This window comes from Ochlerotatus camptorhynchus, unplaced genomic scaffold (assembly GCF_037179485.1).
Source record: "Ochlerotatus camptorhynchus isolate MF236.1 unplaced genomic scaffold, CSIRO-AGI_Acam_v1.1 ptg000067l, whole genome shotgun sequence".
Taxonomy (NCBI): Eukaryota; Metazoa; Arthropoda; class Insecta; order Diptera; family Culicidae; genus Ochlerotatus; species Ochlerotatus camptorhynchus.
In genome coordinates this window covers 1,535,319-1,553,409 of record NW_027040557.1, presented here as the reverse complement: position 1 = coordinate 1,553,409, position 18,091 = coordinate 1,535,319, and the positions used below count along the sequence as shown (strand labels likewise).

The window sequence follows — 18,091 nt, the reverse complement described above, 5'->3', positions numbered from 1 at the left end:
TTTTTCGTCGATTGATTTAGTCGGCCAACTTTGTCTGTTGTTTAATCGGCAGATGATTTCAAACCTTAACATGTTTTCAGTAATTTATAAGTCTTGAAGTAGCTTTTTATTTAAGAACAATGCATTACAAAATAGTTTTATGCATTTTGTACAAGATTCATCCATGCTGACAAGAAATTTTCATGAAATTACATTGAAATTAAATAATTTTGCAAACAATCAATGAAATTTTCAAGGCCTGTCACAGACTTATCACCGTCGGTTAGTGCTTATTCCTGCCACCAGGCGCGCATGAGTTTAAGTTGGATTTCTCAATAGACCCTTTCGATGAAAGCCGACGTGACGCGGCCAAGAATGCGGCATTTTACTGTCATGTAAAATCATAGCATGAAGAAAAAGTTAAAAGCGTGCAAATGATTGATAAGTTCTAGTTAAATTTGTATTTCGTTAATTACTACTTACATAACTTATATTAGTTGATTCCTTTCCTAGCTTAAATACTACTTAACGTTTAAATTCCTAAGAACAGGTAAATTTGTTTTTTGACTAAATTGACATTTGATACAATCTAGCTAGGAGAAGCCTGTGACGCAGCGGCGTCGCGTAACCTCACTTTTTACCTGTGCACCAACTTTCAAAACCAGATTTATTGCCATAGTCTTACTCGAATCGGTTGAAAAATACACTTAATCTTCTAATTTACTCGAAATCTATCCATTTCAAGCAATATCTTGATAATTGTGTATGTTTTGAAAGTTGGTGCACAGGTAGATTGAGGTTAAGGCGACGCCACTGCTGTGACGAGAAACATCTTGCCTAAATAGATAAACTATACTTTTCCCACCGAAAACCCTATATGAAATTTATAACATGAATTTGCTTAACAGATACTAAAGTCAAAACTCGTTAAAATCAGAACCGTTAATGCGTTCCCGGTAGACTAGTTGAAAACCAAATTTTATGTTGATTTGTTGTTTTTTTACGATTGTTATTCAAACCTTATTATATAATAAACTGGCTGAGTGTGCCCGGCTTTGCTGGAGATTCAATGTTAGCTTGAGCTTATACGCCGATTAAAAAAAGCATGCTATATTGTACGTAGCCCCCTCTCCCCCCCCCCCCTCTTATCTAAGGGGATATCCCCTATGAGCATCTCCTTATTCCTCCACATGCCAAATTTGGTTCCAAATGCTTGATTAGTTCTCGAGCTATGCAGAAATTTCTGTTTCATTTGGGTCTCGAACCATCTATAAGGGTCAGACAGACAGACAGAAATTAATTTTTATATATATAGAAGATTAATGTCCGGGTTGGTGAAGCCCATCTGCAATAATCTTTCACAGAAGGTGAATTGCAGATGGAAGAGTGAACGTAGAGGAGTTACACCAGCTGCTTGTAGAACCACCCATTGCCCACACCGCAAAAATCGGACGACAACGGTGGGCTGGAATCGTCGTAAGAATGTCGGATGAAACTGGTTCTCGATAACGCATCGAGTGGAACGAGACGAAGAGGCGCGCAGCGGGCAAGGTGGATCGACCAGGTGGAAGGCGTTCTGCGGAGTGCAGCCATGGATAGAATGGAATGGAGACGACTTATGTGTTTGAAAGGACACCCAGTTAGGCTAATTAGCCTAACTGAAGGACAACGGTCGATCACACTTTCCATTCTACTAAAGATCTTCTTGCTGGCATCGCTCTTTGAGGGTAAACGGAAGTGTTTCTATGAGATAGGTACACTGAACGAATTTGACATATTCCTGTTATGTGGAAGTCTAATAAATTTGCGCTATAAGATAATCCATTGAAAATGATATGATTGAAAATGTGTCAGGTAAATTCTATATGAATATCTGATACATTTACAATGCTGATAATTTGGTAACTTTTATATGATCGTCATATGATAAATGAAAATCGATTAAATTATAATAATTAACTGAAATGGATTTGAAACCCATAAGCATAAGCTATACTTTTCACCACAATATAATATATGTGTCATAAATCAATCGAAGTAAAGTTTATGTGAAAATAACATGAAATTTACTTCTTCTTTTGACACATATATTTAATCGATTTCTAAAAATAAATTCGAAAAATAAACATCAGGCAGTGGGAGCTTTCACAGTTGTGCCTTTTTTTTATTGTAGCTGATTTGGGATTCGATCAAGATCTGTTGAGGTGTGATGCTTTCGGTGTCTGTGCTCGATTCCACTTGGCCACGGCTGACTTCAAGATTGAGCTCGTTCAAATAGCATGAAGTAAGAACAGCTCTCCCGACATGGAATGTAGTGCAACTTTATGCTCGTTTTGCTAGAGTGAAGACAAATAGCACTGACAAATTTATGTTCCGTTTCGGTGGTGTGGTTTGTTCAAATCTTTCTTAATGCACCTGTGTGCAATAAATCAACGACTAAATTATATGATTTGATAGAACTGGCTCATGAAGTTCGAGTACTACTTAGGGCTGGAATCTGAATTAGCCGTGTAGAAGGCTTACAATTAGAATCATAGCAAAGTAAATATTACAGTAGAATCATTTTTTTTCAATCTCAATACATTCTTTTCTGGAACCAATTATCATATGAATGAGTGTACGTTAACATCGTTGAAAATTGTTTCAATAATTTATAAAGAACAATCATGTAAGATGTATTTTATTGGGAGCGATATTCATCCCAGAAAAACATGCAAAAACAAATGCTTGCTGTTGGATTTCTTAAAAGGCATTTCTATATGACTATTTAATGATTGGGATAGATCTGTTTACAATCTTTAAACGTCAAAAATCAAAGCAAGCTATTACAATGGGATATACATGTTTTCCTTTACTGCAAAGTTAAATGACAGTCCAATAGTTTCTACATGTCTATTTACACGCGACATATCAACAAACGTCAAAAATCAGTAAAAGCAACTCCAATAAAATATACATGATTATCTTATAAGATATATATTTTAGTGAGCAATATTCATCATGAAAACAGGTATATTTTACTGAATTTTCTCATAGTGCAAACTTATATGATTTTCCATTAGTTTCTAGATGTCTGTTCCCACCCATGACATATCAACAGTTTTTCACCATGAAATATATCAGACAATATTCATATACTTCTTACCTTCGCTAACCACGTTCGAAGCAAAGTATTATCAAGTACTAAGTATGTGAAATTACGATAGAAATCATTCCATATCGCAGTCACAGTTTTTAAGTGATAATCCAATGGAGTCTATCAATCATCACATAGAATGAATAAATATGCTGACATTGCTATGTTATAAGATGGATCCAATAAACGGTACATGTCGATTTGTTTCAGTGATAGTCGCTATATTCATAGCCTGGCGGATACAATCTCAGGAACCTTGAGCGGAACCAATCGAGCAAATTACGACCAACAACAGAAAAGAGCACATCAGCTATTGTGAACAAAACTTTGGAAATTGTTTTCTCGTGATTCAAGGCTCGCCTACGCAAACTAACACCAACCGGTGGAAACTAACGATTTTAAATTTGATCACTACTTGACTAGCCTATTGGCCCCAAGTACATCTATAAGTGTACCCCATTATAGCTTAAATTCTAGTACTAGACTATGTTTGTTTTGAATCGCTATGAAAGTTTGACAGATAAAATAAGGGGTTCGTCAATTTTTCTATGTTTCGAGGGGTGCATCGATTAGCTTGGGACCGAAGATAGTACCAGAGCTGAGTCAAACAGTTGACCACGTTTCTACACGCAGAAAAAAACATAGTGCAATCAAACAAATTATGTTTCATGTTAAACAAAATTTTGAATAGAATATAGATCAATAAAATTGATAGATTAATTCAACAACAAAATTGAGTTGGGATAGTACTACTAATTTTATTGAATTGAACATTGGCTTTTATTGATTTAAAAAAATGTTTGCTTGAATCAAATTGAAGCATTATTTAAAGTAATTGTCGTTTTTGTTGCATTTGAATGTTATTTTTATTGTTTTAATACCAAATTTATTTAAATTCCCAGGTCAGATTAGCTGTCATTATAAAAAATAAAACCACATTTTTCAATTATGGTTTCAATTAAGTTACTAACTAATACCCCGTACAGACTATGGCTTATATCATGTAATATAGAATGTCTTGCAATGAGCACTCATACATCTAGTTTTCACTGGAAATCCTATGTATGAGTGCTCATTGCAAGACAGCCTATATTACGTGATATAGGTTGTAATGTGAACGGGGTATAAGACACTGTTTGTTTATTAATTTATTTTGTGCGTGAATGGGTGGAAGAACGTTTTTCCCTTGTGCCTTTCTGTACACCTTAATAAAGATAAATCAATCAATCAATCAATTCTGTACAAGTGTACACCATGCTTATTGTTACCTCTATGCTAACACTATCTTTGGGTTGAGGAAAGATTGCTACTGCCGGCACATAACTGTTTCTTGTTGTGTTTGTCGCTAGAAAAAAAAGCTTCTTTTATCGATCTGTGTGCTGAAAATACAAGGAGAAAGTCGATGAAGAGAATCTGTCAATGTTACTTAGGACCTAATGCAATGATCAGCTTGAATTGTTTCGCTTAGAGCAACCGTAACGGTACGCTGCTAAATTTATTTTAGCAGCCCTCATCATAGCGCAGCTACCGTATCGAGGGTTGCCATACGAGTAACTAAAATAGCAGTTGGCTTCTCGGTGAGATGCGCGTTACCAAATTAAGCAGCGCGATAGCAGCGCTGCAGAAAGGTTGCTATTCGTAGAAATGTAAAAATGTTAACTACCGGTACGGACTACGGCTAGTAAATTGATAACCGCGATAGCAGCGACCGGTGTAGGGAAGAGTGACTAAACTAAAATGAGAGCGCTGTGCGCTGTTAAAATAGTCGCGCAAATAACAACGACCGTTACGGTTGCTCTTAGCTATAGAAATGCAAGTAGGCCCGTTTGAACGCTCACTGTCGAATTTCATATGACAGATGGAAAGTTATCGAATAACCCTGCTACCCGGGCGTGATTATTTCTGACCGAGTAGAAGTTGAATTTTGGGCGACCGTGGCTGAGTTCTGTTTGAAAACCGATCGATCGGAACCACCGGGATTTCGGAACATTGAAAATAACTGTCGAAATCTCGCACATCACGAGAAAAGGGCCTATCATTGTTGATTGTTGATTTTCTTCATCGATTTTCTCTTTCGCGAATAATCCGACTGCAAATGAATTTCCCATTGAGTTTGTTGTTTCAGGCGCAAGCTAACATCATCTTCTGTCGAACTGTGCTGCGAGCTTAAAGAGAAAATTGTTTATGTTGCCGTGGAAAGAATAGGCCCTTTTCAAATGTTACGCGAGAAATGTCACGTTTCCACGAGTTGAATTTAAATCGGCAATTGGGACACAATCCAACACAGAAACAAAATCCATTGGCAAAATTACTATATTGATGGTTTAAATTAAATACTCGCACCAATAGATTTGTGCAGAAACGAAATTCATTTAATTTTACTTATTTTTCTATCAAAACTACTATGTCGTTTGAGTAAGCATAGTAGTTTTGACAGAGTGATATTAAATTTGTTTATATTTATAGTCAGCTATACTGAAATCATGGTAGATTTAACGGCATTAAGCACAGTTATACCATAGAGGTAACTCTAAGACTAGAAGGTCTCGAAATAACGTGCTCAACTTTTTGGCTCAGCTCTGGTACTCTCTTCGGTCCCAAGCTAATCGATTCACCCCTCGAAACATAGGAAAATCCACTAACCCCTCATTTTATCTGTCAAACTTTCATAGCGAATCAAAACAAACATTGTGTAGTACTAGAATTTCGACTAGAATGGAGTACGTTAATCGTTTGCTTGGGACCAATAGGCTAGTCAAGTAGTGAACCAATTTAAAATCGATAGTTTCGTATTGATTGTTGGTTATACTGAAAATAAGTGTTTTCTGCAAAATAGTATTCCTAACTATGGTCTTTGTTTCAGTGAAGAAGTATTTAAGTAAATTTTCTTGATTACTTTTTCGAAGGGACGTATCAGCTTTTGTAAACAACGCATTTGATCCTCGATTTGGAGTAACTGGCCCACGTATGTTAACACTACCATCAGATAGGGGAAATTTCCTCTACCTGATAGTGGTGCTTGTATGCGTGAGAGTAGTATCAGTTACGCCAAACCGACGATAAAATGCGTTGTCTACAAAAGCTGATACGTCCCTTTGAAAAAGTAATCGAGATTTGCGGGATCGTTATCACTCAGGCGAGGTTGATCCACAAAGGAGTGCTTGCAACATCGAGGCGATGGGTCTCGCTTCCAGCAGCTAGTGATCACGACAGGAACGCAAAGTTCGGGGTGCAAACTCGTGAACATGAACCGCTGCCTTCCTACTGCTGCTTCTGCTGCTACCTGCTTATTTGCCGTCCGAAACGAAAATGAGTTGAGACACGACAGCAGCGCTGTTTTATAACTTTTCAGATTTAAGTAGAACGATGTGTAACCAAGTGGTACTCTCGGTGGTACTCGATTATGACGACTGGGTTTGGGGAGAACGCGAGAAAGAACGTTTCAGTGCTAACATTTGAAAACGGCACAAAAGCCATTTGTAAACAAATGGTTTGTGGGTCCTTTACTCACTACTTGAAGTACACCCACGCGACACAACAGCAACATCGGGTAGGGGAAATTTTCCCCTTCCTGACGATGCTGTTGGTTTGCGTGGGCGTTCTTCGGGTAGCGAGTAAAGGGCCCACAAACCATTTGTTTACAAATGGCTTTTGTGCCGTTTTCAAATGTTAGCACTGGTTTATTTCATGAACGTTCAATTTCATGTGTTAAAATCATCACTTTTTATTTGTACATATTTCAACGTTTTTTTTATGGAAAATTGGAAAAGCATTTATTGTAGCAGATTTTGAGAGTTATTTCCTATCGATTGATGTATTTGGATTTTAATTTCATCTATAAATGACAGAGTTATAAGCGGTTAAAACCTTACACCTTTTCGTGACGGTCGCAGTTTTAGATTTTCGATTTACCCCCAGTACCTTCCCTTAATATAGTCTACGTCAAAATGTATGAATTTAGATCTGTCAAAATGCGTTTTACAGCGACTTATGTATTTTCCTCTGATTTTCACTAACTCGCTCTCACATATCGCACAAATACAACCGGCCGTGGAAATTTCTATACACAGCAAAAAAAATGTAATATCGATCAACGTATTTCAAGCTGATGTATGAAATAATGATGTAATAGCAAAAAGCAGATACAATATTACATCAATGGATGCACTAGTAAAAATCCACACATAACGAATAGAAAATTTCTATAAAATATTAAGCATAATATTCATTTCCCGCATAAACAATAACCATAAGATGCGCCTAACCACCAATTCGGGATATCATCCCAATTTTATGTGGTATGGTCGCACCATCTAAGATATCGTCAGTATATGGTACACGTTTATTAGGGTTGGCCACACATAATTAGATATCATGGAACAAAACACATACAGATTATGTGTCATATAAACAGTATGTGTGATCACATATAGAGATGATAAGCCCCAATAAAAAATAACCATAAACGAACGATAACCCAAATCATTGAACTATTCCACAAATGGTTTGGATGATACCCAGAACACGTCGTTAAGCAAATTAACCATACAATTTTTATTAGGGTGTGCAAGTGAGATTTATGTGTCTGGCATATAGAAACTATATCATAAATCTAATTGCAAAAATCTATGTGTGGAACACATAGAAACAATCATTGACTTTTTCTCAGTGTGTAGTTCTGTTCGCAAAATCGATGTACATCGTACAATGTGATATTACACAACCGATGGTTGCAGCAGTTTCGATGTAATATTCAACAACTTCTTTTGCTGTTTAGAGATCTCCAAGCACAATTTCACGAACTCCGAAGTTCGAAGTTTATATATAAAAATACAGAAGAAGAACCAAAAAGGCATCGCGATATCACAGCTACTTAAATATGAACCCTGCGGTCTTGCCCACACTTGTGCATCTGAAGGACTCCGTATTTTTTTATAAATACATTACGTTGATCGATATTGCAATTTTTTCACTGTGTTTTGGATTTCGCTGAAGCACAATCGAACGTAATTTTAGACTGGTACCTTCTGTGCCGCTGTATATGAGATTATTATACATAATTCAAATCCAGTCACAGGGGTTCACGTAAACACATCTGTCAAAACTCACCGTCGAAGCCGAAACGCACTCGTAATTTAGTTGGTCGCACATGTGTATCGATTAGTAAAAACAAATTTATTCTTTTCGAAGCCGTAAACGAAACAAATCAGGTAACTTCCGTAGAATACCATGGAAATAACTAATCTCAAGCAACCACTTGCCTTCCTTCCCCAGCAGCAATGACCTGCGTCGGCAAGGAGCACTGCTACTTAATCTACCGAGGCAGCAACTTCCTCAAGCAGCGACTGCTCCTGTCGACCTTAAGCGGCAAACCGGTGGAAATCCGTGACATCCGCCTGCAGGACGAGGACAGCCCAGGTCTGAGAGAGTACGAAACCGACCTGCTCAAACTGCTGGACAAGGTCACTAACGGAACGCGGATCAAGGTAGATCGAACGGGTTGCTCATTTACCTATCAGCCGGGGCTGCTTCAAGGTGGATCCTTCCAGCACGATTGTTGCACCGAGAGAGGAATCGGTTACTACCTGGATGTGCTGTTGGCGCTGGGACCGTTCTGTAAACTTCCCCTGGAGGTCACTCTGACCGGAGTGACAAACAGTGCCGAGAGTCCTTCGGTCGATCACATCAAGGCGTCCGCCTTCGCAACATTGAAACGATTCCTGCTGGTCGATGAGGGGTTGGAGATGACCATCCGGAAGCGTGGAATAATGCCTGGTGGAGGTGGAGAGGTTCATTTCAAGTGTCCGGTGAGGAAAATGCTTAAGGCAATCCAGTGTACAAAACAGACGATGATAAAGCGAATCCGAGGAATGGCTTACTGCTGCAAGGTTTCTCCGGCTATGGCCAATCGGGCAGTGGAATCGGCCAAAGGAGTCATGTTGAACTTTTTGCCGGATGTATACATCAACACCGATCAGCACAAGGGAAAGAGGTCCGGCAAAAGTCCTGGTTATGGGATCAATCTGGTAGCAGAGACGACGGATGGGAGCAAGTTTTCGGCAGAGGCGATTTCCAAAACGCTGGAGGACGGTGGAAATCCCTCGATACCGGAAGATGTGGGGAAAGAAGCAGCTATGAAGCTACTGGATGAGATCTATCGAGGAGGATGCGTGGATTCGACTTTCCAGTGGTTGGTTGCGCTTTACATGGCTCTTGGACAAAAGGATGTATCAAAGTTCTTGATCGGACCGCTGTCACAGTATTCGATATACTTTTTGCAACATTTGAGGGAGTTTTTCGGAATCACTTTCAAGCTGGAAAACGCCTCTGCAGAAGACGACGAGGATGAGGTGGATGACGACGAGATGGCGGGGTCTAACAAGGTGATGATGACCTGCGTGGGAATTGGGTATAGTAATTACGCTAAGAAAGTGACATAAAGTTGGGAAATGTTTGAATTACATGTTTTAAGTAAAATCATGATAGAAACCGTTTGTATGTTGAGAAAATCGATTATATTTAATGAACTTCCGTTAGCATAGGTATTACGATGATTAATTATTTCAAACAGCAGATCGCTCACTTGTTGTTCTTCACGTTGACGGTATTGAACAGCTTATCCTTGGCGATTTGTGCCATTAAGCCGTGGATCAGCTCGATTGAAGCCCGGCTGCAGTCCCGAGTGGCCTTGGAGAGCTTATCCTCCGTGCGTTTCTCGTTCGGATCGGTTCCAGTGACCACAAACGGACCACGTCCCAGGCTTGCCTCGCTCAGTTCCAACTTTTCCGACAGATCCAGAATCTGACCGGTGGTGTAGTCGGCATTGCTTAGCAGCCCTGAGCTGCCCAACGTATTAACCCAGTATTTGTTCCACAAAGAATCCAACAGTTTGCGATCCAAAGCCGATTTAAAATAGGATACTTCCAGCTGATAGTACTGCTTGCAGTGTACACCAAAGTCTTCGATCTTGTTAAGTGGAATCGTCTGGTATTCGGACGGTTCTTCGTTCGGAGGTTTGTATCCTGAAAATTCATGATTAGCATACCATTCAAAATCAGAAACAGTGCATTCAATACTCACCCTTGGGATATGTCCGGAACGCTCCCAAACAAACCTTTCCGGCAGAAACGGTCCTAACCGGATCGACCACGATGGCCACGAATGGTTCCTGGTAGCTCTGATTCAACATCTGCGTATTGACATCGATTCCGGACAGCCAGCAGCCATAACCCGGATGGCTGTGATACCAACCGATGGCATTCTCACACCGGCCCACCTCCTTGCCCGATTCCATATAGGCCGTCATATACTCGTATGCTTGCGATTGGGCGTTGACCCGAGTTTCGGTGCCCTCCACCGGTAAAGCAAAGGCATCCATCACTACCATTGTATCCTCCTCTACCTTGCCCAGAAGTAGTCCCATCACTTCTAGAGCTCCACCCGAACGGGCGTGCATCACCATCTTCAGCAGAGCCAGCGCGGAAATTTTTATGTCCTTGAAAAAGTGCGGATCCTTGTCCCACGGACGGGCCGCCAGAATCCGCTGCTGCTGCTCGGCATCATAGCGGAAAATTTCGTCACACGTCGGCAGGGTTTCTATGTTGTTCTCCAGCTCCCAATTCTTGCGGGCCAAATCGGCATCGGCCATTCTCGGAACGAACGTTGGTTTAACGATGGAAAATAGTGAAATATTGGTAATTCCGAAGCGAAATTCCTGTTTCTTTTTCTACGATGCTTCCTGGATCGCGACTTGCGAAAATGTTGAAAGAGATGCAAGTTGATTTTGTCAAACTTTGTGCGGCAGGGATGCCAGTTTGTTTAATAGTAAACATTTTTACACGGCAAATGATATAAACCCAAATTTAAGTTCAGTATACTCATAAATCGCTAAAAGTGCAGTAAACAGGGCAGGGCACAGGCACAAGGATATCGATCAACGTAATTGGGTTCTTTAAGGGTATTAACATAGAGGTAACTCTAAGACTAGTAGGTCCCGAAGAAAATCATTATTATTTTTGGCTCACTCAGTACCAGAACAACGGTCCCAAGCAGTCCCAAGCTATTTCACTCACCCCTGCATGTTCTGCATGAATCCACACACCCCTGATGTTATCTGTCAAACTTTCATAGCGAATCAAAACAAACATAGTGTAGTAATAGAATTTCAACTAGAATAGGGTACGTTAATCGTTTGCTTAGGACCAATAGGCTACTAAAGTGGTGAGCCAATTTAAAATCGTTAGTTTCGTATTGATTGTTGATATTAAGGTAAATGCATATTCGTAATCTGCATTAAAAATGAAACCCAAATCCAAAATTTCATCAATTTTGGTACACTGGAACTATTTTAAATAAGTACGATTACATTTGTAAAAATCACCTTATTAGCGCCCCTCGGTGTCACTTTGTATGGGAGCGAGCTGTCAGTTTGTTAGTTTAGTGTCAAACAGTGAAGCTGTTATTTTGCTTTAAATCTTGATTTAAAAATCGAGATGAAAGTGTGTGGGTTCGAAAAAAATATCGCTGTGCTCAGGAAACGAAGCTCTTTCAGATGATGTATAAAAAACGATACATTTTTCAAAATTAAAGAACCCAATTCAAGCTGATGTATGAAATAATGATGTAATAGCAAAACGCAGATACAATATTACATCAATAGATTACTGCTTGATTAGCCTATTGGTCCCAAGCAAACGATTAACGTTTCCCATTCTACACGGATAGAAATCTCCTTATACCTTTTGGCAAATTTCTATTGCTGATTATTCATAAAATGTATAAGTCAAATAATAAGCAGACGCCTTGCAAAAAGTTAATGAAGATCATGTGTCAAATGAAATGTATAAGCGGTCACACAAACCTTTTATGCATTCTTATAGGACCTATGTGGTTTGTCTTATGGAATGTATAAGGCTGATGCTTTGGCAAAAATGTATAAGTGAAACACATGGATAAAATAATTGATTTTCGTTTCGTGTAGTCGAAATTCTAGTACTATACAATGTTTGTTTTGATTCGCTATGAAAGTTTGACAGATAAAATGAGGGGTTATTGGTTTTTCCTATGTTTCGAGGGGTGAATCGATTAGCTTGGGACCGAAGAGAGTACCAGAGCTGAGCCAAAAAGTTGAGCACGTTATTTCGGGACCTTCTAGTCTTATTCCAGCCAGCGCTCTGCATAGTCGTCTCGGCCCTGAGTGTAGAGGTCGGGGGTCTTCCAACCAGCTATTACTGGCAAGTATATTGACGATTCAGCTTCTCCTTTGCCTGATACCGCTTCAACTTCTAGCTGTGTTTCCGGTTCTGCGATCTCCACACTAGCCACATCATGTCCATGCATCCGTCCTGCCAACTACCAGCAGGTTTATGCCGTCACCTGCTCTTCCTCGGATCCGGGACACCCTAAAACAGGCACTGAGGAAGCTTCCGAACCTCCCGACCCAGTCGCGCTTGCTGCAGACATCCGCCATCGTCATCGTCCCGGTCCTGTGGTCGGTGATGGTATCGGGGGCTTCCGGCCTGCAACCTCAGGCGAGTATGTTAGTGATTCCGAACTTTCGGTACCTGATGTCCTTTCGATTTCTAGTGCCCGTGATTGCTCCTCGAATGGTCTCCGGATTTACTACCAAAACGTGCGTGGGCTGAGGACTAAAATCGACTCGTTTTTCCTGGCTGTTGCGGAAGCCGAATATGATTTGATTGTGCTGACGGAAACGTGGCTGGACGACCGAATTTACTCATCGCAACTTTTCGGGTCACTCTATTCCGTCTTTAGAACTGACCGGTCTGCCTTAAACAGTCAAAAATCGCGCGGTGGCGGAGTCCTGATTGCAGTATCTACTAGACTAGCCAGCTACGTAAGTACGTCACCCATTTCCAGTCAACTGGAACAGCTGTGGATTGTCGTCGAACTTCCACAAAGCAAGCTTAGTGTAGGCGCAATCTACCTGCCTCCCGACCGCAAAAACGACTGCACGATCATCCGTGAGCATGTGGAATCGTTAGGGTCAATTTCGTCACAATTAAGTCCCTGCTCTCCCGCTGTCGTATTTGGTGACTACAATCAAGCTGGTCTACAGTGGCGCTTTACAGACAGTGGCACACCATTAACTGATCCACTGCTTTCGCATATGACGGTTGCTTGCTGTGCTCTTTCGGACGGTTTTAACTTTTACGGGTTCACACAAGTGAATACTTTTCCGAACCGAAATGGACGTTTGCTAGATCTTGTCCTGGCAAATGATTCCGCACTACCGGGAACTTCTGTTTTCTTGCCATTTAGTTTACCTGCGCCGATTCTTTTTCCGCCGTCATCTGAGTGCTACTCTTTGGACTTTCGCCGGGCCGATTATGTTGCATTGAACAATGCGCTTGCGGAAATTGATTGGCAATTTATCGAAACTGCCGCTAGCGTGAATGATGCAGTGGATTTTTTCAGTGCAGCACTGGAAGATGCTATTTTCCGCATTGTCCCAGCTCGACGACCTCCGCTAAAGCCTGCATGGTCTAACCCACGCCTACGCGTGCTAAAACGTCAACGCTCTGCCGCCCTCCGAATGTATTGTAACCAACAATCAATACGAAACTAACGATTTTAAATTGGCTCACCACTTTAGTAGCCTATTGGTCCTAAGCAAACGATTAACGTACCCTATTCTAGTTGAAATTCTATTACTACACTATGTTTGTTTTGATTCGCTATGAAAGTTTGACAGATAACATCAGGGGTGTGTGGATTCATGCAGAACATGCAGGGGTGAGTGAAATAGCTTGGGACTGCTTGGGACCGTTGTTCTGGTACTGAGTGAGCCAAAAATAATAATGATTTTCTTCGGGACCTACTAGTCTTAGAGTTACCTCTATGTTGTAACTCTCGCTCGCCGTACTACACAGCAAAAAAAGTTGTTGAATATTACATCGAAACTGCTGCAACCAGGTCAATCCATCGGTTGTGTAATATCACATTGTACGATGTACATCGATTTTGCGAACAAAATTACATCCATTAATGTAATATTGTATCTGCTTTTTGCTATTACATCATTATTTCATACATCAGCTTGAATTAAGTTGATCGATATTACATTTTTTTTGCTGTGTACAAACGACTGTTCAATTTTGCGAGTCGTAGTTATCGAAATTACAATCGTTTTCTCTATAATCGACACGTGAGACGCACGGAAGCGAACCTTCGCACGAATCCGAAAAGTTTGTGGTCGTTTGTCAACTCAAAACGGAAGGAATCCGGATTGCCTTGTTCCATGTTTCTCGGGAATGACTCGGCTAATAGTGAAAGAGAAAAATGCGACTTGTTTGCTCGTCATTTCAAGCAAGTGTTCAACGATTTCTCCGCTTCGCCAATGTCGTGAACTGGTCGAGGTTTCAAGCCTCTTCCATTGTTCACTGTCAAAAGAGACGCCAGCCAAACTTTTCCGCGATCCACACTAGCGACTGTCCGCTTTAAAAATCGTTAACAGAATGGCGAGCTAGTCTGAACGGGCTCGATTGACTAGTTCACACATCGTGTCACACTCTTCCAACCCAAAGGCTTATTCTAATTCTTTATTTCATCTCCCTCACTTCGCATCTTATGCATTCGTCGTTTCGAAGCCGATCTTTGATGGCCACTACATAGGCACGGATCATATTCGTGTATTCGGAGCATTCCGAAGCTCAAGTTTAATCCAATCTCGGTGCGTATCTGTCAATAAACTATTCGTGTACGTCGACGCTCAGTGCTGCCAAATTCAATTAGCTGACTTCACACCAAATGAAGGTTAATTGATTTTTCTTTAATTACTACCATGTCACATATACTACAGCCAACACAAGTGCTGGATGCTGCTGTTGGGATGCCACGTGATGTGTTTAGTTTCGTTATTCCGCGCATTTCAGAAGACATGGTGATAGCCGCAACACGCAGACTGAAGCTATCGTTCGCCTCCGGACCTGACGGCAATCCGTCATCAGTTCTGAAACGTTGTGTAGCCAATCTCTGCCTTCCACTTGCGAGGCTATTCAATCTCTCGGCACAGCAATGTGAGTTCCCCTGCCGCTGGAAACTTTCTTATCTGTTCCCAGTGCACAAAAAAGGAGATAAACGGAATGTCCTAAATTATCGTGGAATCACCTCCCTGTGTGCCTGCTCAAAACTGTTCGAGATTATCATAAATGGTGCTCTGTTCGCACGCTGCAAAAATTATATCGATACAGAACAACACGGTTTCTACCCGAAGCGCTCCGTGTCCACGAACCTGGTGCAGTTCACTTCTAACTGTCTGCGATGCATGGATTCAGGATGGCAAGTCGATACTGCGTATATAGATCTAAAAGCTGCATTTGACACGGTGGACCATAATATCTTGCTGGCCAAGCTGGAGATACTTGGCATCTCGTCAACTGCTGTGGACTGGTTCAGATCTTACTTGGTGAATCGCTATGTACATGTCAAGATTGGCGCGTCGGAATCGGATGTTTTCTCAAACAACTCGGGAGTCCCGCAAGGCAGTAACCTAGGACCGCTACTATTTTCGATCTTTTTAAACGATGCCGCCTTGCTGATACCATTAGGATGCCACGTTTTCTATGCAGACGATACGAAAATCTACAAAATTATTAAAAGCCTCTCGGACTGCTGGGATCTCCAGAATATGTTAGGTATTTTTGCTGACTGGTGCTCAAGAAATTTGATGAGTCTAAGCATAGAAAAATGTAACATTATTTCATATCACCGAAAAATTGAACCAATCATGTTTGACTATGTTCTCTACGGACGCTGTCTTGCTCGTGTAGAGCACATAAAGGATCTCGGAGTTACCTTGGACTGCAGACTCACTTTCAGAATCCACTACACTGACATCATCTCCAGAGCTAATCGACAATTGGGCTTTATTTTCAAAATTGCCGACGAGTTTCGTGACCCGCTATGTCTCAGGTCACTTATTTACTGCTCGCTTGTGCGATCCTTATTGGAGTCAAGTTCAGTTGTTTGGTGCCCTTTCCATGCTAGCTGGATCACTAGAATTGAATCCGTTCAACGCAAGTTTGTGAGATATGCTCTTCGTTTCCTCAACTGGCGTGACCCAACGAACTTGCCACCGTACGAGGAGCGTTGCCGTCTCCTGGGAATCGAGCCATTAGAGGTGAGACGGACGGTCGCTCAAGCTATGTTCGCTGGAAAGCTGCTTACAGGTGACATTGACTGCCCAACACTGCTGTCACAACTAAATATGTATGCCCCTGAGAGGTCTCTTCGTCAACGCGACTTTCTGTTTTTGGAACCACGGAGCCGGAATTATACACAACACGAGCCAATTCGAGCAATCAGCCGGCAATTCAACAACTTTTTTTATATGTTCAACTTCAATGTATCAGCTGACGTGTTTCGTCATCGGCTACTTGGCCTTTTCCGTACCGTTGACCGTAACTATTTAGTTTAAGTTTTATTCATTTAGACAGTATTTGTCAGTTGAATTTTTCAATAAACAATAAACAACAATCTTCGGTCCCAAGCTAATCGATGCACCCCTCGAGGCATAGGAAAATCCACGAACCTCTCATTTTATCTGTCAAACTTTCATAGCGAATCAAAAAAACATAGTGTAGTACTAGAATTTTGACTAGAATGGGGTACGTTAATCGATTTGCTTGGGACCAATAGGCTAGTCAAGTAGTGAACCAATTTAAAATCGTTAGTTTTCACAGGTTGCTAATACTTCTTCTTTGTGTATCATCTTTGCAAAGTTTTGAAATCTGCACTAGAATCTGCATAATTTTTTTCAAGATGGCTGGTTTTAGAGGCCTTTTGAGATAACCTCAATATTCCACCGACCTTCCTTAATAAAAAAGAAAATACCTTGCGAACCCAAATGATAGAAATGTTCCACAAACGGTTTAGATTAAACTTCCTAAGCACGACGTGAAGCAAAAAAACATAAATTTTCGATTGGGTCGCAGGTAAATAAACATTCATCAGTTACGTAATATTTGAACGACGCTTACTTGCTAAGCGTATCTTCCTACCCTACTAAAGTACCCTGGCAAAAAATGACGTGTTATTGTTTATGTAGTTGTGTGTCGAAAATGGCCAGATAAATTCTTTTGTGCGCTGCTCTTCTGCTGATGATGTCTCTTTTTGAGTTTTGACTGGCCACCACAGTTCGATTCGTCACTTCAGTCCGTTCGCATTTGGAAAGTATTTTGTTAGCTTTATTTTTCCGCGAGTCGCCGTCCAGTCCCGTGATATTAATATTCTCATTGTTTTACACATTTCAATTATGAGCTTATGACTCATTATTTGCTTTCGGGACTTCGTGTCATGTAATCGTCCCAAAGGAATTTGTTTCTGTCGCCCAGAATGCATTGATTGTGGCCAGTGAGGAATTGCGACTGTAGGATTAGGGAGAAGTCAGTGGAAGATAAAATTCGAGACGAGATACCCTACTGCTGAAACGGGAAGGCTGAATGGTTGACTGGCCATTTGGCAAAGAGTGAGCGGTGAAAATCTCCCATCGTATTTACACGTCTCTAGCTGCTGTTGCTGTTTTTGCTCGGCTGCAGCACAACAGAGAAGTAATAAGAGAGTGAAACCCATACCGTGGTGCTGCTACGTAGTCAGTGAAAATTATCGACAAAAATCCATCTGTAAATCGGTTTTCGAATGAGAAATTTAAGTGCAAGTGCCTTTGTGTAGTACCTGTTGAATGGTCGGAGAAGATTTTTGTGGTTAACTAGAGAGATTGGTGTGGTTTTCCTCTGGAAGGAACTGATCCAGTACGGTGAACCGTCCAGGAATAAGAAACCGACAGGGAAATCGTAGCGCAAGATGTGGAGTCCAACGCATATTCAAGTCACTGGTGAGTAATCTGATTAGTCATCGATGACCTTTGGTTTTGAAGATTGTATTTTGGAATAACACTTAAACAAAGCGATCCCAGCTACAGGTATGGGTTGTTTGTAGGCAAACAAAATTGTCATT

At 40.9% G+C, this 18,091-nt stretch overlaps 4 protein-coding genes across 6 annotated transcripts in view; 3 read left to right on the top strand and 1 right to left on the bottom strand.

Annotated features, from left to right (window-relative positions):
• The window catches only part of LOC135697194 (uncharacterized), a 257,147-nt gene that overhangs the window by 103,063 nt on the left and 135,993 nt on the right, over window positions 1-18,091 (top strand). The window lies entirely within an intron of this gene.
• Rtc1 (RNA terminal phosphate cyclase 1) lies at window positions 8,272-9,583 on the top strand. Of its 2 annotated transcripts, none has more exons than XM_065216813.1 (2): window positions 8,272-8,325; window positions 8,393-9,583. In XM_065216813.1, the coding sequence occupies exon 2, from the start codon at window positions 8,395-8,397 to the stop codon at window positions 9,553-9,555; it is 1,161 nt and encodes a 386-aa protein (XP_065072885.1). In that variant the 5' UTR covers window positions 8,272-8,325; window positions 8,393-8,394; the 3' UTR covers window positions 9,556-9,583. The 2 variants fall into 2 exon arrangements, with proteins under 2 accessions (XP_065072885.1, XP_065072884.1); XM_065216812.1 differs by having other exon boundaries at window positions 8,304-8,325; window positions 8,390-9,583.
• Window positions 9,608-10,850, bottom strand: CSN5 (COP9 signalosome subunit 5). The gene is made up of 2 exons (XM_065216818.1): window positions 10,196-10,850; window positions 9,608-10,137 (listed from the first exon to the last, which is right to left on the bottom strand). The coding sequence occupies exons 1-2, from the start codon at window positions 10,761-10,763 to the stop codon at window positions 9,695-9,697; spliced, it is 1,011 nt and encodes a 336-aa protein (XP_065072890.1). The 5' UTR covers window positions 10,764-10,850; the 3' UTR covers window positions 9,608-9,694.
• The window catches only part of Rip11 (Rab11 interacting protein), a 50,869-nt gene continuing 50,051 nt past the window's right edge, over window positions 17,274-18,091 (top strand). For both annotated transcript variants that reach the window (XM_065216797.1, XM_065216798.1), the window contains exon 1: window positions 17,274-17,969. In XM_065216797.1, coding sequence (XP_065072869.1) covers window positions 17,939-17,969 — 31 coding nt within the window. In that variant the 5' untranslated portion in view covers window positions 17,274-17,938. The remainder of the gene's footprint in view (window positions 17,970-18,091) is intronic.